This window comes from Bos mutus, chromosome 9 (genome assembly GCF_027580195.1).
Source record: "Bos mutus isolate GX-2022 chromosome 9, NWIPB_WYAK_1.1, whole genome shotgun sequence".
Classification (NCBI taxonomy): Eukaryota; Metazoa; Chordata; class Mammalia; order Artiodactyla; family Bovidae; genus Bos; species Bos mutus.
In genome coordinates this window covers 23,883,984-23,902,429 of record NC_091625.1, presented here as the reverse complement: position 1 = coordinate 23,902,429, position 18,446 = coordinate 23,883,984, and the positions used below count along the sequence as shown (strand labels likewise).

Sequence of the window (18,446 nt, the reverse complement as noted above, 5' to 3'; positions counted from 1 at the left end):
TGGGAAGATCCCCTGGAGAAGGAAATGGCACCCCACTCCAGTATTCTTGCCTGGGAAATTCCATGGACAGAGGAGCCAGGTGGGCTACAGTCCACGGGATCACATAGAGTCGGACACGACTGAGCGACTCAACAACCGCCACCACCACCAGTAGTGATGCATCAATACTGATCATTTAGTGATTTAAAAGTATGTTAAGCTTAATTTGAATCTCGGCTAGAAAACCACAGGCCAGCAATTGAAGATTTCTATTCGGGATCTTCCTGCGGCAAAATCTATTAGAATCAGTAGAGTTAATACTGAAAATGTCGACCTTCAATAATAATGTATCTTAGAAATCCTTTCATCTTTACACAAAAACTGGGGGAAGGGAGAGGTGGGTATATCTCTCTCTGAAACAGATCAGAGAGGGAACAATTAACTTAGCGATTGGATGACGAAAACCTCAGGCCTGAAGAAGGACAGGGTGAAAGAACAAGTGCGCCGTGGAGCTTCCAAGCCCAGAGAGGCTCTGAGCTGGGGTTTCCCTAAAGCGGGGCGTGGAGGTGGGTGCGCGGAGTCGCCCCTCCGGGGACCGCGGCTCCGCGAACCAGCCTCGCCAGCGCCGTGGCTCGCAATAGGCAGAACTGTACCTGACTCACGGATATGGGCTCCTCGGCGCCGGGGTCGTCGGCGGACTTGGGCACCTCGAGGCGGTCGATGAAGGTCTGCAGCTCCTTGCGGAAGGCCTTCATCTGCGCGTTGATGCGGTAGAGCAGCTCGTGCTCGCGGATGCGGCTGCCGTCGTCCTCCTCGTCCATGAGTCCGAACAGGTCCCCGTTGGCCACATAGATGCGCGCCTCGGTGATGATGGTGCTGGTGTCGGCGATGAGGCGGTCGATGGTCTTGCCCAGGCGCTCGGCCTCCGAGCGGATGTCCTTCATCTGCTGCCGGTCAGAGAAGCTTTTGGGCCAGGGCCCCGGCGGCGGCGCGGGGTAGAAGGAGCGGGTGGGCGTGAGGCAGCGGATGTTGCGCACCTCCTCTGAGTCGCTCTCGCCGCCGATAGGCCCTTCTCGCTTGCGATGCGGCGGCCGTGAGTCGTCATCACTCTCCTTTTTGCCCGCGTCGCTCTCGGCGTCGCTGTCACGCGGGCTGCCGCGGATGCCCAGGTGCGAGGCCAGGTCGTAGCGCTGCATGTTGGACATGAGCACGCGGTTCTCGTACTGCAGCTGCATGACCTTGCCGCTGAGCTCGTTGATTTGCAGGCGCGCCGCCTTCAGCTCCTCCTGCAGGGCCTCGGTCTTGGCGCTGTCGTGGTGCCGCGCGCTCTCGTGGCCCCCCGACTTGTATTTGTACTTGTTGAGCTCCGCCGTGATGCGCTTGTTTTGCTCTTCGAGGTCAGCCACGTTCCTACGCAGCAGCTCCGTCTCATCCTCCACCAGCTGCAGGTGCTGCCGCAGCTCCGACAGGGATTCGCTCTGCTCCCTCATCAGGGGATTGGCCGAGCCGTTGAAGTCGTCGCCCCGTAGGTCGTCCAGTTCCGCCTTCAGGCCTCGGTTCTCCACTTCCAGTTCGACGATCTTTCTGCCCAGGATGTTGGCTTCTTCCTCCACCAGCCTCAGCCGCAGCTTGAGCTCGGCTTCTCTGGTGCTGGGCGGGCCCCCGGCTTCTCCTTTGGGCAAAGGACTGTCCAGATCCCCGTAAAAGGATCGGTACTTCTGGAGCTCGTGTTCGAATCTGTCCTTTTCTTTGTCAATCTTGGCCATTTTCTTTCTCATCAGAGCGGCTTCTTCCTTCACGAACTGCAGCTGGCATTTCAGATCTTCATTGTCCTCCTCAATTGGGAAAAAGAAAAGGAAGGGGATAGGAGCTCATTTTTCATGTAAAGAAAGAAAACAACCAAAAAGGGACACCTGCGGAAATCATTCCCTTTCCTTGTAATTTAAGATTTAATGAGACAGAGGGAGAGACAGAGACATAGATGCTGTATGTTTTCTCCAAATCATTTAAATTCTTTGGCAAATAAAAGATCAGGACAATATTACATCCTGAAAACAAAAAGAGAAGGGAATATAAGAAGAGAAAAACTGTGGTCATCACTATTCACAAAATTATATGTTCCCAATGCATACCACTGGTTTTGACTGTCATTTTCAACAGTGTTCACTTTGTTTTGTTTTTCTTGCAGTTTGAATTCCCCGGAATGCAGTAAATATGAAAAACATTCCCTGGAAGGAAGATGTGGTTGGTATGTACTCCCTGCCATTTATTGAGCTCTGACTCTTAGCCGGAGTCTATAAAGTTCTCAACATATATGACCTAATTTAATGTGTAGAGTAAATTCAGTAGTACGTATTACAAGAACTGGTTTAAAGATGTTCAACAAATTGTTCAAGGTTACATGGCTATTAAGTAGCAGAGGACCGAGGTGAAATTTGAATTCAGTTCTGACATTAAGGCTCAGTTAGGCACATGATCACAGAGCCATACGGAAAATAATCTATCCACCATCTTTATTCAAGGGAGAATTGTTTTTACAGCCTTTAAAATAGGTAAAGTTTAACACAGGAATGGTCCATCCAAGAAGAAACTGGTTCCACCTAGATCACTTTTAAAATGGGATGTATTCCCATAAGTCTGAAATGGCTAGAACTGGTTCTGCCTGATGAAAGAATGGTAGAGTAGATCCTACAGAACAGGGGTCCCCAACCTTTGGGATCTAATGCTTGATTATCTGAGGTGGAGCTGATGTAATAATAATAGAAATAAAGTCCAATAAATGTTATGCACTTGAATCATCCTGAAATCATCCTCGCCCACTATGCCCTTGTCTGTGGAAAAAACTGTCTTCCATGAAAACTGGTTTCCCTGATAGCTCAGTTGGTAAAGAATCTGCCTGCAATGCAGGACACCTGGTTCGATTCCTGGGTCAGGAAGATCTGCTGGAGAAGGGATATGCTACCCACTCCAGTATTCTTGGGCTTCCCTTGTGGCTCAGATGGTAAAGAATCCACCTGCAATGCGGGAGACCTGGGTTCTACCCCTGGGTTGGGAAGAGCCCCTGGAGAAGGGAAAGGCTACCCACTGCAGTATTCTGGCCTGGAGAATTCCATGGGGTCTCAAAGAGTCAGACACGATCGAGTGACTTTCACTTTCACTTTTCATGAAAACTGGTCCCTGGTGCCAAGAAGGTTGGGGACTGCTGCTATAGAAGTTCTTCTCACACATTTGTGGGCACCCTTCAAACCCTAATCATTAACTAAATGGAAAATTACAAACAGAAAAATGGAAATCAACTCTTTCTCTGAGAGCCAATATAAAAGCACATTATAATGTTCAAGGACATATTTCCCAAGGACGATTTCCCCAAATTCTCTTTTAAGCAGGAACTTTGGGCATATCATGTGACTTTGGCGGACTTTGGTTTCTTTATTTCAAAAAATGGGAATAAAAATGCCTTTCTTTTCCAGCACTGAGTCAGCTGTGTTTGAGGTGAATTCTGGTAAAAATGTAGCAACCACGGAAGGTGAAGGTGAGGAGAATAACGAGCTTCTGCCAGGGATGCTCAGTAAATACAGCCCAGAGCTTTCCAGATGGAAGAGAGGGAGAGTGGGGCACGGGCTCTTATGCTCCCATCCACTAATGAGAATTAGTATGAAGGTCTGAGAGCTGCTGAATGTGCAGAGCCTTAATGTCACATTCTTTATATCATTACATCTTCATACTAGCCCCACGAGGAAGCTGATATACAAAATCTACTTTATAGATAGGGCAGCTTCACGGAAGAGCCCAAGTTAATGTGACAGAGCACATCTGTATTCAGACTGATTCTCAAAATCATGTTTTTCCACTGCACATGATGCCTCTAGAAACGATGTGCAAAAGGAAAAAAGTAGGACAATGAGTTAAAATAACAAAATCAGATGTGTTGGCTTGTATGCTTTCCTCTAGAAGGGGTTCACAAGAAAGGAGAGAAGCCCAGAGAGATGAGAGAACCCCAGGAGCACAGTGAGAGAAAGGGGTTAAGAATATATGTCACAGGAAGATTAGATATGAAAATCCATTTCACCAGGAAAGAAAGAAGCTGCCTTGTAAGAGACTATGTGTGGGGGTCCCCTGGACTAATTCAGTGAGAATGAAACCAAGGACATATTGTGTGTGTTAGTTACTCAGTCATGTCCGACTCTATGCAATCCCATGGACTGTAGCCCCCTAGGCTCCTCTGTCCATGAGAGTCTCCAGGCAAGAATATTGAAGTCGATTGCCAAGCCCTCCTCCAGGGGATCTTCCCAACCCAGGCATTGAACCCGGGTCTTCTGCATTGCAGGTGGACTCTTTACCATCTGAGGCACAAGCCTAAGGACCTATCACAGTGTCTAATATCACATCAGCAGAAGAGTCAAAGATAACCCTGATGTTTTTGAGCTTAGGTGTCTTGATGAATTGTGTTGCCAATAACAGGAACAGAGACTGAACAAAAAGGATCAGCTTTTAGGGGAAGAATATGGGTTTAAGTATATTAAAATGTTGCCTTTGAGGTGTGTCCGCAGAGGGATACCCAGTAGAAACATCTATCAGTGGGAATCTCAGGCCCACGATTAGCAAGATTACAGCCCTGGACCCGGAGACAGCTTGGGCCCAGAGAGGAGGACATGAGGATGAGATGCACAGAGGTGATGGCTGAGGCTATTGCAATGGCTTCAGAGGCAATCAAAGGGGAGAAGAAAAGAAAGGGAGACTGAAAAGAAATGATCAAAAGTTGGAGCCCGGAGCAAGACAAAGTCATTAAAGCCAAGAATTGGAAATAATGCTTGAAGAGAAAGGTGACCAACAATATGCATGCCGAATATGCTTTTATCTAGACTAGATTCTGTCAGGAAGTAAGAGTAGGTGAGATGGGGAAACCAGCTAGGCTCCATGTTCTGTCAAAGTCCTTGACTGCAAGGAAGGCCTTTAGCTGCTAGTAAAAAAAAAATGTTCACATAACACTGCAGTTTGAATCTAACTAAAACAGCAACACAGTTTAATATATAAGTCATAGATTAGAATAGAATGACAAGCAAATATAAAAGAGGAGGATATCTCATTTGTGTAAATGTAAGCTCTCCTGTCCATTCTTTCATTCCATTTCATGCAATGAAAACATTAGAAGTATGTTATGAGTTGGACATGTATTCCATGTAGCAAAGTCATGAATCCTGTATGTCAATGTGCCTTGCATCCTGTATGTCAGAATCCTGTATGTCAAGGTACCTTGTATCCTCATCCTGTAACCCAAGTATTGTAGGCACCATTTGGAACTGGGCAGGGAAATCCCATACGTAAATGTGAATCAGTAAATCAGAGATTGTATGGAAAGTGCCTGGTTGAAATGTAACTGATCAGAAATGTTTGCTCCTATTTTCCACAACTAATGGCAGTCAAGAAACATTACAATGCTTTGAGATGCAAAGCAAGTTATCTTTTTTGTGTGTGTATGGTAAAGACTCACTCTTAAGAAGATATAACCATAAGAGGAAGGGGAACATTAAGATGATGAGGGCCCAAAGAAGAGAGCTGAGCTTAACTTTAACTTAGCCATTTCTAGAGCTAAACTGCACTCTAATAAATTAACTAATTGGAAAAGACCTTGATGCTGGGAAAGGCTGAGGGCATGAGGAGAAGGGGACGACAGAGGATGAGATGGTTGGATGGCATCACTAACTCAATGGACACGAGTTTGAGCAAACTCTGAGAGATAACGAAGGACAGGGAAGCCTGGTGTGCTGCATAATCCATGGGGTCGCAAAGAGTCAGACACAACTGAGTGACTGAACAACAACAACAACTCATTTAATCTGTGCAACAACTCTCTATTATGACCCCATTTTAAGGATGAGGAAACACAGGCATAGAAAGAATAAGTAACTTGTCTAAGGTCATGTAGCTGGTATATGGCAGAGATTTCCATGTAGGCAACCCAGTCCTAAAGTTACTGTTTTTAACTGCTCTGCAAGACCATTTCTCAGTATATAAAGTCACTGTGCCGCTGGAGGAATATGTGGGGAATACGTAAAAGAAAGTGAACAAAATGAAATACAAAGCTATCCAATAGTAGCAGGTTGAACCATATGAAATAGCCATTTGTGTAGGTCAGAATCAACAGTATGTTGGCAATTTCATATGGCTCATCTAGAAAAGGGGTACATGGAAGTATTCAAAAGTGTGTATTGATCCTACTCCAGAGTGCCAGACATTAGACACTGATGAGCACAAGCTGAATAAGATGGTCCCTGGCTACAGTATGGGGGCTTCCCTGGTGGCTCAGAGGGTAAAGAACCTGCCTGCAATGCAGGCCCCAGGTCCCACTGAAAAGCTAATGAAAGCTGCATGTGTCTTTTGAAGAAAAGTGCCTACATGCACATGGAGTGGGGGTCCACAGAGCCAGGAACAAGCACTTAAGGATTCCTGGATTAGAGAATATGGGTGAAAAGAATAAATAAACTTTAACACGGGAAGTATAAGAATAGGACAAACACAAGTTAAAACTGAACTGAACCGAACTGAACTGAAGTTAAAAAAAATAAACTGTTAGTTAAGCTGACTTAAGACTTTAAAGCAAGGAGTATAAAGCACCTTCTCCCTAAATGAGGTTGGGGAAGAAAATTGATGGATAAAATTATGGCAAGACAGAGTTAGAGAGTTGTGGTGACAGAGCATATATGAACTTATTAAGGAAGGATGAGACAGGTACAGATTGTAAAGAATCCACCTGCAATGCAGGAGACCTGGGTTTGATCCCTGGGTGGGAAAGATCCCCTGGAGAAGGGAATGGCTACTTACTCAAGTATTCCTGCCAGGGAAATCCCATGGACAGAGCAGCTTGTTGGCTATAGTCCATGGGTTTGCAAAGAGCTGGACACAACTTAAGCAACTTAGCATGCATGCACAAGACAGTTACAAAAGGGAGATGACTTTGGTAGAAGACTTGGGATTCTAGAACTGCTGAGGCCTATAAATGTTCATGTCAGTACCAAGGGGAAAATGAACAGAGAGGGGAGAGAGAGAACAGGAAACTTAACAATTACTATGTTATGCTTTTAAAAAAGAATGAGATCAACTTTTTCAAATTTGAATATTTAAACATTGCTTTAGTTAAAATTATTACCAAATGAGAAAATACCTTGTAAGAATGAAAAAAAAAAAACATATGCTATAGTATTATAGATCCCAGTTTACATCTTTAAGAATAAATATTTAGCCAAGTAATTTTAGCGAGCCATAATGTCATAGCTCGGAGAAGGCAATGGCACCCCACTCCAGTACTCTTGCCTGGGAAATCCCATGGACGGAGGAGCCTGGTGGGCTGCAGTCCATGGGGTTGCTAAGAGTCAGACACGATTGAATGCCTTCACTTTCACTTTTCACTTTCATGCATTGGAGAAGGAAATGGCAACCCACTCCAGTGTTCTTGCCTGGAGAATCCCAGGGACGGGGGAGCCTGGCGGGCTGCCGTCTATGGGGTCACACAGAGTCAGACACGACTGAAGTGACTTAGCATAGCATAGCAATGTCATAGCTGACCCTAAATATCTCGTCTTCTGTTTTAAAATCTCCTTTATTACATCCACCAGCACCTCTGCTCACCATAAAGCTAGTCTTTACTGTAGCTGTTCTAGGTTCTTAACATGCCCATGTTGAGGACATGTTTTAAGTTTTATTTTTATTCTTTCATTTCTTTTCTTGGCTCCCCCAATCATGGTAGAGAGAATTACTTCATTCTGGGACTCTCCAAAACCATCATGAGTCTCTCTTTTCCCTCTGCCATCTTTCCTACAGCATTCCTTTCTTTCTCCTCTCCTGATACTATAGGAACAGCTATTCTAATGTCCTTATTAATTATGGGTGAACAAGATTAGCACCATGGGTACAGTTCTTAAATGCAGCAACGCATAAAGGACTAAAGACATTTTGCTATGTGATTACAACACAGAAGCAATAGTAACAGGAATGTTAGTGGTAGTTTTTTAAGCAAAGATACTGAATGTTTTATATTGCCTCCTGCATTTATAGCTACATAATGGATACACATAATGTAATTCTGTTTTACACAAGTATGTCTCGTTAATATGTCTACATATGAAGTGAAGTCGCTCAGTCGTGTTGGACTTGTCATGACCCCATGTACTGTAGCCTACCAGGCTCTTCCGTCCATGGAATTTTCCAGGCAAGAGTACTGGAGTGGGTTGCCATTTCCTTCTCCAGAAGATCTTCCCAACCCAGGGTTCGAACCCAGGTCTTCTGCATTGCAGGCAGAAGCTTTACCATCTGAGCTACCAGGGAAGCCCTGGTACAGGGAAGCCCAGAGAAGCCCTATATGTCTACATATAGATGTAGCTTATCATTATGTACATTTAGAGGTGTTTGATGTACTAGTTGAAATTTTATTTCCACATACCTCTGTGGGAGTCTGCTGAGCCTTTTTTTCAGATTTTGGCAAATCTTTGCTTCCTCTTCTCTTTAAAGATAGCTGAAACAAAGCATGAATAGGTTTAGTTTGATAAACTACAATTTAAATTCAATTTTAGTTTTAAGAGTTCTAATCTCCTATGATTAAAAAAAAAATAAGCCAAATAAAAAGTTCAATAATTGTAAGAGAGGGAAAAAATCCAAACCATATATATCTTACTTTGGATGGGAATATATATCATAATAGAAGGATAGCTGGCAATTATCATGTTGAACTGAGAAATAGAGGAAAACTACTGTAACAATGCAGAAAAGCAACTTGGAGGAAATTTAGATCAATAACTTAATATACTTATATTGCAAATGAAAGCAAATCCTTGTTATCATTCTACATCATGGAAGAAAAAAAAAAGAAGAAAGTATTATTTCTGGTTGGACTTAAGGTTGTTATAAGATTATCAAGACCAACTCTCAGTGGATTTATATAGAATTTGAAGAATCTTGCTCTTTCCTAATCACTCACTCATGTAAACAAATATGATACACATGTCCATGTACACACTTACACGCGTGTAATACAGTTGGGAGTGGTAGGGGTTACAGTGAAATGGAGGCATCATGCTTTTTCTAAAGGAGCAGGATGATGAGAAGGAATTAGAAATATAGGCTTTTTCAAAAGAAGCTGGAGATTTGGATAGTTATGTAAAATCTTCCACGTTTTACTTAACTGAAATTCAAACAAACAACACTTTGCAGGTCAAAAAAAATACACATTGAGTGCCAAATCCTCTGAGACCAGCAGTGTTTGATCTCTGGTGCTCGGTTCTATTTCTCACCACCAGTAAAGTAAAGTCATTCTGTATGAGTAAGAATCCATATGTATGAAAATCTATCATGTACCAAATATTGAGCTGGACACACAAGGATCAAACATATAATGTACCGACCATCAGTAAGTTCACAACCTGGCGAGGAAGACAGAGATACAAATGCAAACAATTTAGTGCAAGTTGGCAAATGCCATGATTTAGGTTCTGTAAAGAAAGGACTTTGTCTCAGTGTGGCATCTCCACCATGAGAATAATGGTTGCCACAGAGCAGATGTTGAAATGAAATATTTGCTGAACTAATGAGTGAATGTGAAATATGAGATTCTGAGGTCAAAGAGAAGGATGGCCGTACAGGCTGACAGTAAAGGCAGGCTCGGTTTCTCAAAAGAACAGGCTTCATGAATTTGCCAAGAACTGCAAATTAAATTCCTTACATGCTAATTTCTAACCCATTTCCAGTGTTAAACACAGGCATATGTTCAGGTTGCAACTGCTTTCATTCAGTATAAAATGGTAACTACAGAGCCAAATGAATAGTCTACGTGGTTACTTATTTCTCTTTTACAGAAATTCTCCATGTTGCTTGTATAATTTTCTTAGAAGCTGTGGGGACTGATTCACCATAACCAAAAGTGATTTAGGAATGAAGCAGCAAAAACTGTCTCAAGAAAACCAGGAATACAGTAAGCCATCACTAGGGACTCGTGGAACCATCTGTACAGGGGCTATCTATGAAGACATGCCTAAGTTCATTTTATTAAATATTTATGGAATGCTCTTACTTTGAATTTATTCCATTATATGTTTATCTAGTGCTTGCTAATGTACTTCATGAAAGTGAAAGTGAAGTCGCTCAGTCATGTCCGACTCTTTGCGACTACCAGGCTTCTCTGTCCATGGGATTCTCCAGGCAAGAATAGTGGAGTGGGTTACCATTTCCTTCTCCAGGGGATCTTCCCGACCCAGGGATCGAAACCAGGTCTCCCACACTGGAGGCAGACGCTTAACCTCTGAGCCACCAGGGAAGCAGTACGATAATAACACTAACACAGTTTCTGCTCATTATGATTTTCCTGATTTACTTAACAAATGGTCTGTTCAGTCTGCAATTTAATAGTGTGGTGAAAGCAATGATAATGTAGAAGCAATATTAACTGCCATTGAGTACTATTCATATCAAACACAATTTTTTTAAGTTTACTTTGTAAATGATAAGGGGCTTCCCAGGTGGCACTAGTGGTAAAGAACTTGCCTGCCAATGCAGGAGACTATGAGATATGGGTTCAGTCCCTGGGTTGAGAAGATCCCCTGGAGAGCAACCCACTCCAGTATTCTTGCTTGGAGAATCCCTGGACAGAGGAGCCTGGCAGGCTATGGTTCATAGGGTTGCAGAGTCGTGCAACCCAGAATCGTTGTATGACTGAAGCATCTTAGCACAAACATAGATGGTAAAAATAAAGCTGAGAGAGGTTAATTAGATTATTTAAAGCAGTGGTTCTCCAAGTATGGTCCCCACAGTAACATCATCAGTGTCACTTGGAAACTTGTTATTTGTGTAAATTCTCAGGACCCATCCCAGAGCTACTGAATCAGAAAGTCAAGAGATGGGGACCAGTGAGCCATGGTTTAGCCAGCTCTCCACGTGATTCTGATGCATGATAAAGTTTGAGAAACACTAGTCTAAAGTCACTGCTTGGTAAGTAGCAAAATCAGGCCTTGACCCAAGTCTTTCTGATCTTTTGTTGCTGTTGTTGTTCAGTCACCAGGTCGTGTCCAACTCTTTGTGACTCCATGAACTGCAGCACCCCCGGCTTCCCTGTCCTTCACTAACTCCTGGAGTTTGCTCAAACTCATGTCCAATGAGTTGGTGATGCTATCTAACCATCTCATCATCTGTTGCCCCCTTCTCCTTTTGCTTCAGTCTTTCCTAGCATCAGGGCCTTTTCCAACGAATCAGCTCTTCGCATCAGGTAGCCAAGGTATTGGAGCTTCAGCTTCAGGATCAGTCCTTCCAGTGAATATTCAGGGATGATTTCCTTTGGAATTGACTGGTTTGACCTCCTTGCAGCCCAGGGGACTCTGAAGAGTCTTCTCCAGTACTATAATTCAAAAGCATCGATTCTTTGGTGCTCAGCCTTTTTTATGGTCTAACTCTCACCTCCATACATGACTACTAGAAAAACCATAGGTTTGACTATATGGACCTTTGTTGGCAAAGTGATGTCTTTGCTTTTTTAATATGCTGTCTGGTTTTATCATAGCTTTCCTTCCAAGGAGCAAGCATCTTTTAATCTCATGGCTATGATCACCATCCATGGTGATTTTGGAGCCCAAGAAAATAAAATCTGTCACTGCTTCCACTTTTTCCCCTTCTATTCATCATGAAGTGATGGGACCAGATGCCATGATCTTAGTTTTCTGAATGTTGAGTTTTAAGACAGCTTTTTCACTCTCCTCTTTCACTCTCATCAAGAGGCTCTTTAGTTCCTTTTCACTTTCTGCCATAAGAGTGGTATCCTCTGCATTATCCAAGGTTGTTGATGTTTCTCCCAGAAATCTTGATTCCAGCAAGCTTGATTCTGATCTTTATTATTTACTAGACCACAAAGAAGAAAGGCTTGATCCAGCCTAGGGCTGGAGATGGAATGGGGAGCTAGAGATGATTTCAGAAAGAAGTAGAATCTTATCTTGACTCTGGTAGATGAGGAGTAATACAGCATGGCACCCCACTCCAGTACTCTTGCCTGGAAAATCCCATGGACAGAGGAGCCTGGTAGGCTGCAGTCCTTGGGGTCGCTAGGAGTCAGGCACGACTGAGCGACTTCACTTTCACTTTTCACTTTCATGCATTGGAGAAGGAAATGGCAACCCACTCCAGTGTTCTTGCCTGGAGAATGGGCTCGCACAGAGTCGGACACGACTGAAGCGACTTAGCAGCAGCAGCAACACAGCCGAAGATGGAGAGGAGAGGAAAAAACAAAGCATTCCATGTAGAAAGACCATTGCTGGGACAAAGATATTTGGGATTCTGTAACAAAGTGTGAGGAGAGGGTGACATGGGATTTACTATCAGATCTTGAAGGACATTGAATAAAGCCTCGATTTTATTTCAGGAAGGTCAAACTATTGTCCTGATGTCAATTAGGACAATTAAGAAGTCTAATTATTAATTTATTACATTTCATTAGTAAATTAGAATAATTAATTAATGATTAGATTACATTATTAGGTTAATTGAATTTAATTGTTAAATCAAGTTATTAATGTTTTAAAGGAGTGTCCATAATCAGACTGTCATAGAAGAAATACAAAGACACAAAGGAAGCAGTCCAAATGACCATGAAGTAAAGGGATGACATTAAAGGGAAATGAGGGAAAGCATGCTCTAGTTCTGAGAACTTTTGGTGGGGGGAGCGGGGGGGCTTTGTTTTTTATTCACTACATAGATATAATATTTGTTGACTTCTAACCTAATATACTGGAGAAGGAAATGGCAACCCACTCCAGTATTCTTGCCTGGAATATTCCATGGATAGAAGAGCCTGGCAGGCTATAGTCCATGGGGTCGCAAACAGCTGGACACAACTAAGCGAATGTGCATGCTGGCACAGCATGTATATGGTACTATCAGATCAGATCAGTCGCTCAGTCGTGTCCGACTCTCTGCGACCCCATGAATCACAGCACGCCAGGCCTCCCTGTCCATCACCAACTCCCAGAGTTCACTCAGACTCACGTCCATCGAGTCAGTGATGCCATCCAGCCATCTCATCCTCTGTCGTCCCCTTCTCCTCCTGCCCGAAATCCCTCCCAGCATCAGAGTCTTTTCCAATGAGTCAACTCTTCGCATGAGGTGGCCAAAGTACTGGAGTTTCAGCTTTAGCATCATTCCTTCCAAAGAAATCCCGGGGCTGATCTCCTTCAGAATGGACTGGTTGCATCTCCTTGCAGTCCAAGGGACTCTCAAGAGTCTTCTCCAACACCACAGTTCAAAAGCATCAATTCTTCAGTGCTCAGCCTTCTTCACAGTCCAACTCTCACATCCATACATGACCACAGGAAAAACCATAGCCTTGACTAGATGAACCTTTGTTGGGAAAGTAATGTCTCTGCTTTTGAATATGCTATCTAGGTTGGTCATAACTTTCCTTCCAAGGAGTAAGCGTCTTTTAATTTCATGGCTGCAGTCACCATCTGTAGTGATTTTGGAGCCCAGAAAAATAAAGTCTGACACTGTTTCCACTGTTTCCCCATCTATTTCCCATGAAGTGCTGGGACCGGATGCCATGATCTTCATTTTCTGAATGTTGAGCTTTAAGCCAACTTTTTCACTTTCCTCTTTCACTTTCATCAAGAGGCTTTTGAGTTCCTCTTCACTTTCTGTGGTACTATATGGTTATACAAATAGGATTGGGAAATGTTTCACTCTCCCACCAAAGGGCTAACTATTTATGATGGTAAAAAGAATGCAGATGATTAACTAAATCAGTAGACAGAATTAACTCTATTTATTAATGAAGAACAAATAAAAGATGGAGAGAGGGAAAAAACAGCTATGATTCTCTTTTTTTTTTTTCCTGTTTTTGGCTGTGTCCCTCAGCTGGTACAGCTTCCCTGGTGGCTCAGATGGTAAAGAATCCACCTGCAATGTGGGAGACCTGGGTTCAATCCCTGGGTTGGAAAGACCCCTGGAGGAAGGCATGGCAACCCACTCCAGTATTCTTGCCTGGAGAATCCAACGGACAGAGGAGCCTGGCAGGCTACAGTCCATGGGGTCGCAAAACGTCAGACACAACTGAGCAGCTAAGCATAGCTCAGCTTTAGGATCTTAGTTCCCAGCCAGGGATTGAACCTAGGCCGCCAGGGGTAAAAGCACAAAGCCTTGGCCACTGGACTGCCAGGGAATTCCCTATGACTCCAGATCTGGGGAAATCAGAGAAAATCACCCAAGAGGGCTGATATTTGAAGGATACATGACATTTCAACAGAAATAAAACCAAGTAAGCAACAAGGGCAAAGACGTGGAGAAATAAATGTGCTTTATAGATTTGCTGACTTATGAAAAGAAGTGATGGAGGTAGAGACACTAGAGTTGAGGTATAATGCTTCAGGGATTGAGGTCAGCATGTGGAGGTAAGAAATTTACACTTTATCCTGTGGGCAATGTTAAAATGAGCCCTCTGAATTAATATAGGAGAAATGCTGAAACTAGGCCATCTTTTCCTAAGAGGCATTTTCTATTTTACTTTTATTTAAATATCACTCAAGTGGGATGTCAAACTCAAATAGAATTCTGAGTAAAGGTTTCCCCCTGAATAAAAATATATTGCCTTTAAGGCACATCTAGGGCCACACATACCTTTAAGTAACACATTTAAATTTTCAATAAATATTTGACCATCTTTTCATATTCCAGTAAGTTTTTATTAACTTTCTGACTCCAGTGAAACAAAGACAAGAGATTCACTTGGGTAGAGAAAGCTGGAGAAGTAAGTGAAGTCTAAACAGCCTCTTTCCTATGAGGATAACATTTGTCACCTCCCTCCACTCCCCATCATCCTGTCCCATCTTCATGTACTAAATCTAGGAACCTCTATAAGGGGACCAGTTTGGGAAGCTAGAGCTAAATCTCATATTGGTTCTCATAGAAGGCACTTCAGGTGACTCTCTAGAGAAATATACTGAAATCATGTCTTCTCCACATCATAATTCTTTGCATTCCCATCCTCAGCTATCCAAAAGACTGAAATTCTTTTTATCCATGTCAAGGCCAAGAATTAGAGAGTTTTACCCCAAATTGTTTGCATAGCAATTATATAATTTGGACTTGTGTTCTAAAATGTTTCGAGACTGACTTCCTTCAGCGATTAAAATTTGGGTCATTTCTTAATATGTGGCATCTTTGTGCTTTTAGGATATTAAACAACAGAGAGGAACCTGCCTAAAATTCTATCTTTATACATGTTATATGTATAAAAATCTCCTGTGTTTTTTAATAAAATTAAAGAGAGGCCTATTTGCATAGCAATTAAATTAAGAAGGAAACCATAAGTGTATTAATATAGGATTTGTTTGTGTGTTAGTTACTCAGTGGTGTCCTACTCTTTGTGACCCCATGGACTGCCACCCACCTCTGGGACGGCTGCCCAGGCTCCTCTGTCCATGGAATTTTCCTGGCAGGAATACCAGAGTGGGTTGTCATTCCCTTCTCTAGGGGATCTTCCTGTCCCAGGGATTAAACCCAGGTCTTTTGCATTACAGGCAGATTCTTTACCATCTGAGCTACAAGGGAAACCCAATATTGGATTTATGGAGCACTAAAAGTATGCCACATACTTCTCCAAATACTTGATATGTTCCCACTCACTTAATCTTACCAGTCTTAGGAATTTGCCACCATCATCTGAAGCAAACAAGAGATAAACCTCTCAGCTTGTGTTAGAGCCAGGATGTACATTATCCAGCTCACAACTCTTGCTCTGAACAAATACATTACATCCCACTGCTACTCCAAAAGAATTAAAGTACAGAGTTATATTATTTCTGGCCATATCCTTCTGCATGCTATTACACCATGGCTGCAGCTGCATGGGGTTTGGGGCACTGGTCTACAGAGATTACACAGGAGCAATGTATTTTCCTATTTTCAACATAGGAGTCGGCAGAAGTGACATATACACCCATTGGTTCTCACAGTCATCCTGTAAATGCTTGTGACTTCAGGGCAACATTGGAAGTGAGGCACGAGGATTTCTGACTAAAATCTAAGGAAAACTGAAAGGCAGGAAGTCCGGCTCTGCTACAGTCTGAATGTTTGTGTCTCCTCAAAATTCCTATCTTGAAATCCTAAAGCCTAAGATGGTGGTGACAGGAGATGGGGCCTTTGGGAGGTGCCCAGATCACGAAGGTGGAGCCTTCAAGAGTGCCCTTATCAAAAAGACTTCGGGCTTCCCAGGTAGTTTAGTGGTAAAGAATCCGCCTGCCAATGCAGGAGATGCAAGAGACCTGGGTTCGATCCCTGGGTTGGGAAGATCCCCTGGAGAAGGAAAGGGCAACCAACTCCAGTGTTCTTGCCTGGAGAATTCCATGGACAGAGGAGCCTGGTGGGCTGCAGTCCATGGGGTCGCAAAAGGGCTGGATGTGACTGAGCATGTACAAAGACAAATGCAGACAGAAAAGAGACCCCACAGAGCTCTCGAGCCTCTTCAGTCATGTGAGTATACTGGTTTGTGTCCTGGAAGAGGGTTCTCACTCGGCCATGCTGCCACCCTGATCTTGGACTTCCAGCACCCCAGACTGTGAGAAATAAATTTCTGCTTTTTATAAGCTAACCAAGCTAACCAGCCTGTGGTATTTTGTCACAGCAACACAGTTTGGAGGGAAGCAGGTGTGGCTCGGGTCACGAGAAGTCCTCCTCCCTCCCTTGGATTGCATCCTTGACACCTGGCAGAGGAGAGGCAGGTGAGCGTACCCAGAGATCTTGCCCAAGACCACATCCTCCGCTCTCTCCCCTAAACAAATGAGGCAGGGTCCTAAGCTTTCTGGGGCTTCCCTGGTGGCTCAGCGGTAAAGAAGCCACCTGTAACGGAGGAGACTTGGGTTCAGTCCCTGGGTCAGGAAGATCCCCTGGAGAAGGGAATGGCTACCCACTCCAGTATTCTTACTTGGGAGATCCCATGGACAGAGGAGCCTGGAGGGCTACAGACCATGGGGTCACAAAGAGTCAGACACAGCTTAGATGCTGAGCATGCACGCACACTACCAAGAAGTTGGTAGGTTAAAACAAAATAATAAATAAAAGTCCACTTAAAAAATTCCATTTAAAGCTTAGTAGGGCTTCCCTGCTCACTCAGTGATAAAGAAGCTATCAATCTAGGAGACATGGGTTTGATTCCTGGTCCAGGAAGATCCCATATGTTCGGAGCAACTGAGCCCGCATGCCACAACTATTGAGCCTGTGCACTAGAGCCCAGGAATCTCAACTATTCAGCCCACATGCCCCAAATATTGAAGCCCTAGAGCCCATGCTCCACAACAGGAGAAGCCGCCACAGTGAGAAGCCCACACGCTGCAGCTAGAGAAAAGCCCAAGCAGCACCGAAGACGCAGCACAGCCAAAAAGTAAATAAAAAAAGAAAAACAACAAAGCTTAGAAAAACAAAATGTCTCTACTTTTTCAACAAAAGACTGAAGAGCAAAAATATGTATGAGCTGAAAAGTATTTAAAATGGGACATATGAAACACCTTTGTTCTGTTCTATTACTTCTAAAAAAAAATTTCTTTTTTATCAATTCATTTTTCCAGAGTGATAAATTAAGATTCTAGGTCTCGAAATCATTCTGTAAAGATTATTTGGTCCCAACACTCTTTAATGGCCTATCTGCCTTTATGGCTTCTACTTATCAGCACCTTTTCAACAATTTCTCTTCTATCCCTGGCCCTGGAAGTCCCCAGAGTCTTGACACTCTTCCCCAAAGTCAATTCTTTTTTTTTTTTTTTTTGGCCATGTGGCATGCCCTGCAAGATCTTTGTTCCAGACCAGAGATCCAATCTGCATGCCCCTGAAGTGGAAGGATGGAGTCTTAACCCCTGGACAACCAGGGAAGTCCCCAAATTGCTTTCTTAAATGACCTTTGCCCTCAGTCATGCAAGGAACCAAGTTAATGACTCTCCTGACTCTTTCACTTGCCCCAGCCTTGGGGAAACAGCAATGTGGTAATTCTGATGTGAACTAAGTTGGTTTCCATGTAATATAATTCACCAGGGTTTTACAAAACAACCTGGAAATGATGTTCATAAAGGAACCTAACTTTGGGCTCCAACCAGTGTCTCTTATACATCAGATCTAAGACTTCATTAGTGATGAAGGCTTTCCACAGTAAAAACGTTTACAAAGCTGACTGTATTTCTCCCCTCCCAGTAGACAGCCCATTTGCAATGTGCCCCCATTAAGAGGCAGAGTCTTTTCCTGTACCTGTTCAAACCAGGTTGGCCTTGTGACCTGCTTTGACCAATAAAATATGGTAGGAGTAAAATGTGGTAGAAAAGATGATAAGCTAATTCTGACTAACCCTCAAGAGATCTTGCTCATTTCTGCTCATTTTCTGTTGGTCTCATGCTGTCCCATATGACAGTCTGGGATAATGTGCTAGATGGAAAGAGTCACGTGGCCCAGTTATTTTCCATGGT

The 18,446-nt window shown here is 43.4% G+C and overlaps 1 protein-coding gene across 1 annotated transcript in view; it reads right to left on the bottom strand.

The window, feature by feature from the left end:
• Positions 1-18,446, bottom strand: part of MTCL3 (MTCL family member 3) — a 45,326-nt gene that overhangs the window by 1,123 nt on the left and 25,757 nt on the right. Inside the window, exons 4-5 of the mRNA XM_070376279.1 lie at positions 8,417-8,488; positions 633-1,814 (exon numbers count right to left, since the gene is read on the bottom strand). Of these exons, the coding sequence (XP_070232380.1) occupies positions 633-1,814; positions 8,417-8,488 (1,254 nt within the window). The remainder of the gene's footprint in view (positions 1-632; positions 1,815-8,416; positions 8,489-18,446) is intronic.